Source organism: Aptenodytes forsteri, unplaced genomic scaffold, assembly GCF_000699145.1.
Source record: "Aptenodytes forsteri isolate BGI_AS27 unplaced genomic scaffold, ASM69914v1 Scaffold273, whole genome shotgun sequence".
Taxonomy (NCBI): domain Eukaryota; kingdom Metazoa; phylum Chordata; class Aves; order Sphenisciformes; family Spheniscidae; genus Aptenodytes; species Aptenodytes forsteri.
In genome coordinates, this window is record NW_008795041.1 from 74603 (window position 1) to 81771 (window position 7169).

The following is a 7169-nucleotide window of genomic DNA, read 5'->3' on the forward strand; positions in this document are numbered from 1 at the left end:
GAGGTTGGAGAGGAGAGAAAGCGAGCGAGCACGATGGTGCTTGTTCAGCCCTTCACAGATTTCTCTCTCACGTGCGTGCACGCGCACACATGTGTTACTTCACACTTTGGCATAGCCTGCTGGAGGAGTTTTCAGGCCTGAGCTGTTTCTGAAGGCTGTATTATCTCTAAATAATGTAATTTCTTCACCTACGTACTTTAAAAAAACACCATAAGCTTTACATCACTTTCACACACGTAAGTGAACAGGACAAATTTAGCACCTCTGAAAATATCAAAAATTCATTATGGAGTTTTGATTTAGCAATAGGATGATCCAATTTTGACTAGGGAAGAACTTCAAAATAGTAACGCTATGCAGGCAAAATACTGTCACTGGGACACAACTGCTAGAACTAAGTCTCTGAAATTTCCGTGGTAATGGACTTCATGACTAATTCCAAGTGCCATTTTCACCTTCAGAGAGAAAAGGTGTGTTTTGTTGGGTTTTTAATATTTTTAAATGGGTCTCAAAATAAAAATCACAGTAAATATCAGGAATTAGCAGGGACTACTGTAAGCTAATAATTTTTGTGTTTTGCTTTCCCAAATACCACAAAAGTTTACAGTCACTTGCTGTAACGTTCAAGTTGTTGAGAAAAATCTTGTATTTTTGTCTCAAAGGCTTTTGACACATATAAAACCCCATGTTCTCCTCCCAGCTTTAAGTGCAAAAGAGATGTCCATAAATTTGCATGAAACCGAAACTAAATGAAAACGTAATCCTAAATTGAGGTAGCACATTTAACCAAGTTTCTTTCCAAGAACTTCGGAAAGAAACTGAAGAATTTTAAGAGTAACGTCTCTATCAGCAAGCATTAAAACCTTTAGTGACTGATGCGTTCTTTCCTCTCCATTTGAGCATCTTTAGGAGCTTGGAAGTTCTTCTTTAACTCTTCCTTTTTTCCCAAAAAAATACTGTTTAGTCCATGCACCTTTAGGTCCCGTGGCATCTATTGCAACATCAATAATGGAATCTGGCGTCATCCACCTCAGAAACGCCAAGAAAAGGAAGTTCAGAACAGCCAAAAGAGCAAAAATACACCCAGTCACTGGGCCACAGTGAGACATTAGTCTGTTAAGTCGCTCATCCATTGGTAAAACCACTTCATCCGCAACCCTGTCATACACCTAAATGGAGAGGAGACAGAAAGTAAGATCTTAAAACGATGTTGCTTCTGCCTCAAAAATCAGGCAGTACTTTGTTGTCAGTGTGCAAAATAAATGATCTATTCCTAACTACTAGATGGGACAAATATTACCCCAAAAAAGCTTTGCAGATTTTAAATGTTGATTTATGAGTACTGTTCTAGAAATTTCATTAATTTATTTAAGGAGAAAAAGGAAAAGAAATGTTCTATTTTTTTGACAGACCTCGAGTATTTCACTAAATAGGAAGGCTGCATAATTTGCCTCTCATGTAATGTTATATAGAGAGGGTTGGGGGGGGTTAATTAATTGAATGGGTTCTAATCTCATATTCACACCAGTCATAGGAAAAGAGTCTGAACATGCAATTACTAGACTTTCAACACAAAGATGGATGAACTCATAGATGAGTTGGCAATCTTCCAAATCTCTGTATTTGAACAATCAAGCAAATCATAATAGGATACGGATTTTTATATAAAGAAACACTAGTAATTCTTAGTAAAATCCTTAAAATTCAATGCATGTGAAAAGCAAATACATGCTACTAGTGACTTAATATACATATTAACTACAACCACTAAAAAAATAATAATAAAAAAAAAAATAATAAAAAAATATATAGTCCTGTGTTTCATAGAACAGAAACATAACAACTCAAAAAAGGCTTAAAGGATAGAGCTTTTTCCTTGAGGACATTACAGATTTCATCCTACAGGTAACTTAACAATGAGCTAACTACAAACAACTAACTGTCTTTTGTACAACATAAGTTCCATGCGTACTTCTTCCAATTATACTAAGATTTTCCTTGACAGAGGTGGTGGGTTTTTTTTTTTAAGAAAGGGCTATAGAGGAAACTGAAATCTAGACTGACTTCTATAAAAACTTTGCAATTTAAATGTTGCTTGCAGTTACAAAATCATAAAATGAATTGTACTGACAGTACCTGAAAACAATAGAATAAACTGGTTGCACATGATACTTCAAGGAGACTTATAAGAGATATATATCTGAGTACACTACAATGTAATTAAGAGGCACGCAATTCAGCTGCTCTCTTGCCTAAAACACAGGGGCTGAAATCAGAAGAAACCCCACAGGCGTTTATAACGTTATTGCAGTTAACATTCTTCAGTAACGGCAGACTTTTTATGCTGAAGCAGAGTTATAATTCTGAAATACGATTTCTAAAGTGTGATAATTTATTTTCATTACACCCATAGCTTATGTAAATTCAGCTATGTTCAGCCTACTGGCATTAAACTACCTCTCATAATTTTAAACCACTTGTTAGCACGTGGCAGACAAAACTTTGTCATGAACTCTGTCTTTTCCTTTTCATACATCTTATACAGCATGTTTTCCAGTTATGCCAGAAAAGTTACTTAATGAGAAGACTTGAAGAAATATATGAGTAGAAATGTAACTAAAGATCTAGACTGCTCTTCAAAATATTTATCAGCAGTTATGGCATAGAAAAAAATGCAAACAGAAAAAAACCACCTATCTAGGGATCTATTTTGGGGGAGGGGGGGAAGTGTTTTCTGAACCTTTTTAAACCATGTGTATTTGACAGGAAACACTGAAAAATTACACTGAAAGATTACACAGAGAATGTACATCATAACATTTCAAAGAAGCAGCTGTTTCAGAAACTTTATGAGAATTTAGAAGAAGTGGTTATACATACTTTCTCAGTTCTCTCTGCTACATTCCTCCATGTATAAAATGTCTTTACTTTATTATGAACAGTTTCTGGAGATGGTAGTGTTCCTGATCTGAGCTGGGCAATAGCTTTTTCTAATCCATCACACAAAGATTTCACGGAAGGTTCACATAAAATAATGAGATTTTCTGGAAGCACCTCAGGAATCCCGCCAACTCTTGTACTCACCACCTTTGAAAGAAACAAAAGAAATAGCACATATGCTGCAGAACAATAAAATAGTGATGACACTGCTATTACACTGTTTAGATACAGCACTTAAGACGAACAGGAAAAAACAAGTAACAATGAGTGGTTGCCATGCAGGCAAAGACCGATATCATGCTTTGGGAATTTTACCTGTATACGAACTGAAGGTTTAGGCCCTAGAAAAGACCTAGCATAGCAGATTACCTTTAACGATGTTCAGAACGATTCTTTGGTAGCATGGTAAGACAGAAGACTTGGTCTAATGAATGTTTTATGAGACATCTTTCCTAAAGGTGATTGTCATAGTACACAACTAAATCTGTGTAACCAGATTTTGGACGACTTCTCCGTAGTCCCTCATAAAAACTGTTACCTCTACTTGGAGAGGACAGTTTTACCACATCCGCCCTCAATTTATGCTTTCCAGGCTACTGAACATTTACAAGAATTTTTTAGAAGTTCAGTAATTTTAATCTGAGTTATTATTTTTAAAGGGAAATCAGCAGAAACTACTAAGACTCACATTACACAATCACCTCTAAACAGCAGGCAATAATGAGTAAACTGCAGAACTTCATCACCTCTAGAGAGGAAAACAGAAGACAGGGGAGTAACTATCACAACTAGGTAGTAACTACTGTCAAAAGACGTTGGAGTGAAAAAAAAAGTCCCTCGCATTTTCTATATTTCTTGTGTATTGGATACTCTTATCAGTCTGTATTTTAAAAAAGTTTCTTTATATTTTAATGCGAGAACCTAAGTTCTTTATGGCTGTTGATTTTACTTTTTTTGAGTTCTTAATCTGAGTTGTAAATTAGCCAGAAAGGGCTTTTACTGTTTTTTCTCTCTCCAGCTCTTATCTTGAATCCCTACATGGTAAGGCAAATACATCCTCAGTTAATATAAGAAAATGAATATCAGTTCTTGGTGCAGGAAGAAAACAGTTGTAGTACAATGGTTTAGCCTGGTAATTCAATATGACTGACTGACCAAAGTCACCCATGCTCATGAGCTGTTTTCTGCAACTCCTCTTAAAGTACTGTCCAAGTAAACCTTCATGAACATCAACTACCCCAAAACTCTGTAAAGGAGTACATACAAAACAGCATTTTGGAGAGGCAGTCTGGTTAGTTCAGAGAACTGAGTTAGCAGATCTACATGTTATTCCCAATTCTGCACAAGTTTCTTCTGGGAGCTTAAGCAGTTTCGGTTAACCCCTCTGTCTCAGCTTCCAGGTGATCTGTAAATGGGGATAATATTTGCTCATCTTTGTAAAGACAGAGCCTCAGATGAAATCAAATGCTACAAGCACATGTTATTTAATCATGAACTTTGTTTAAATTGGATACATGCGCTCTAGATAGTTGAGATTTTTTTTTTTATTATTTTTTATTTTTTTACCTGTAAACCACAGCTTGCTGCTTCCACAATTGCCATACAAAAGGCCTCAGTGAGGGAAGTGTTGAGAAAAATGTGCCCCTGGACTAGAACATTTCTAACATCCTGGTGTTCCAAGGCTCCTAGGAGACGTACCCTGCATATAAGGAAAAAAAAAAAATCAGATAAACACTACATTTGGACTGTAATAATGCTGTATAATGTTACACATATTCTGAAAAATGTACCAATGGTTCAAACTTACATAGAGAGAGAAGGAACATAGACATGTTTGTTCCATTTTCTCTAAATTTTTCCAGCCATGAAGAAATAGAAGACTCTGCTTCTTATTTTCACGCTAAAAGAAACTTCTGAAAATAAAGTTGGGGGGAGAAGTTGCTCTGTTTGTTTTAATGGCAACTGCCTTCAAAACATTGCTACTGAGCTTTCTAGTTCTGTAAGAGAACATGGCTTCACACAGTTAATAATTAAGATTTGTCGTCCTTTCTTTGTTTAGATGTATTATCTGAATTTTCAATGTGAGGTCTGATCAAGCTCAAAGTCTGGGGGGTGGGGGGAAGCATTTAGGATACAATGATCCGGACCTATTATTTTGAAGAGATACTGGGGAACAGAAAAGGGCGAAATAAGAATGATACTAACAAACAATTTTGCTGTCCCTGCGGAGGAATCACTGACTGAAGTACAGAACGGGCAACAGAAAACAGAGAAAAGGAAATGGAAAATTAAGAACCTTGTCCTTGCCACAAAAACCTGTCTTTGAACAACAAGAAAACCCCAAGGAAATACACAAACGCATATGCATCACAGAAACGTTTTGGTAACACAGTAGCACCAAAGGAGCATGTTCATAGTGCCACAAGAACACATGCTAGATAAGCACTACCATGAAGAGTTTCATACTGAAATAATAAAATAAATTACTAGCAGTCATCCTCACAGGCAGCAGTGACATGAACTAGCTTTGTAACACCTTACACCATATGGTAATATGGATCCAAGCACCACAGTTTCAGAGAGGAATATGATAAATTTATGTCTAAGTCATCTTTTCTCTGACTCAAATGAAGGTTCATACGGGGTCTATGATTCTATTTCTATGAATTAACTTGCAGGATCATAGTCCAATCCTTAAGTGTTCTGTTAGTGTCTCGTCTATCTGCCTTGCCTTCAATAGTTCTCATCTTCTCCAGCCTCAAGTTTTGGGGGTTTGGGTTTTTTAGGCGGAGCGAGGCAGGCAGGAAGGGTGTTGCTGTTGGCTTCCCCACCCGTAAAGTACATTGAAGGATCATAGACATGCGCAGAACAAACCTGTCATGTAGCTGGTATCTTTCCCGGACTTCTTCCAGTACGATTCGTTTTGGTCCTTCTCCTCCAACTAAGAAATGTAACTCTGGATATTTCTGACAGAGCTCAGGAATTATACCACTAAGCAAATCTATACCTAAGAGTACAAAATTTAGGGCAAGCCGTTATTGCATTTGATTTTAGAACTTACCATGATGTAGCCTACTGCTATAACTCTATTCAAGAGAAGAAAAAAAAGAAAGTCTCTCGAAGACAGTTACACAGCTGAACACAAAATTCTGAAAAAAAGACAACTTGTGATCTGTTAGGAGACAAATATGGGGAAAAAAAATCACTTAAGTTGCTGTTGCTTGATTAAATAAAAAAGTTAAAGCATTTCTAACAGAATATACAGATTAGGGCCTAAATCATATCCCCAATATAAGCCAAACCTTCCATTTTACAAATTTCAATTTTCAGTATCTTCAGTACTACAAAAGAAATACACCTCCGTACCCAACACGCGCAAACTGAAACGTACGTTTCTTCTTCTTGAACGCACAGACACAAAAGCTCAGTACCGTCACCTTACAACTCCCGTTTAAAATCCAATCCGTACCACAGATACAGCGTAAGCGGTACCTAACCAAGACCTTTCTTACCACACCCTAAAGAAAAAAATAACCAAAATAAACTTACATTTTAGCCCCCATTACCTTTTCTGTAAACAAGTCTGCTGATAACAACAATTGTTATTGTACTGTCATCCCTCCTTGACGGGTCCGGCGTGAAGTCGGTGGGATCGACAGCGTTGGGGATGACAGAGACTATCCGAGGGTCCAAAGCTGCTCGCAGCACCGTGTTTTCCTTACTCGTGTAGGAGACACAGATGATGTGGTTCGTATCGCACAGGGACACCGTCAGAAGTTTGTTGGTAAGCACCGAGCTGACATCCGCAAACCCAAAGAGGGAGTGGTCCGTGAAGACCGTCCGCAGCCCCATGGTCTTGGCGTGGAAGAGGGCGTCGTGGGCCATGGCGGAGAAGGAGCTGTGGGCGTGGACGATGGTGACCCTCTCCCGCACAAATATGTACCTGAGCAGGGGCAGGCTGTGGAAGAGCGTCGTCGCCGTGGACTGGTTGTACATTACCTTCAGGGGCAAGTAGTAGACTTTCAGCCCGTTGGTGAGGTAGCGGACGCCCTTGCGGCGGCCGTAGGCGTGGGTGACCACCAGGACCTTGTGGCCCCGCTCGATGAGGCACTGCGACACCTGGTACACGTGGCTCTCCACGCCCCCCATGTTGGGGTAGAAGAAGTCCGACACCATGCAGACGCTGTGCGCCCCCCCCGCCAGGGCCCCGGCCGCCATCCCGGGCCCGC

At 38.8% G+C, this 7169-nt stretch overlaps 1 protein-coding gene across 1 annotated transcript; it reads right to left on the bottom strand.

The window, feature by feature from the left end:
* Positions 1 to 536: 536 nt before the first annotated feature.
* PIGA (phosphatidylinositol glycan anchor biosynthesis class A) lies at positions 537 to 7134 on the bottom strand. Its single transcript, XM_009276924.2, has 5 exons — positions 6507 to 7134; positions 5815 to 5947; positions 4507 to 4639; positions 2881 to 3087; positions 537 to 1169 (listed from the first exon to the last, which is right to left on the bottom strand). The coding sequence occupies exons 1-5, from the start codon at positions 7114 to 7116 to the stop codon at positions 906 to 908; spliced, it is 1347 nt and encodes a 448-aa protein (XP_009275199.2). The 5' UTR covers positions 7117 to 7134; the 3' UTR covers positions 537 to 905.
* Positions 7135 to 7169: the final 35 nt, after the last annotated feature.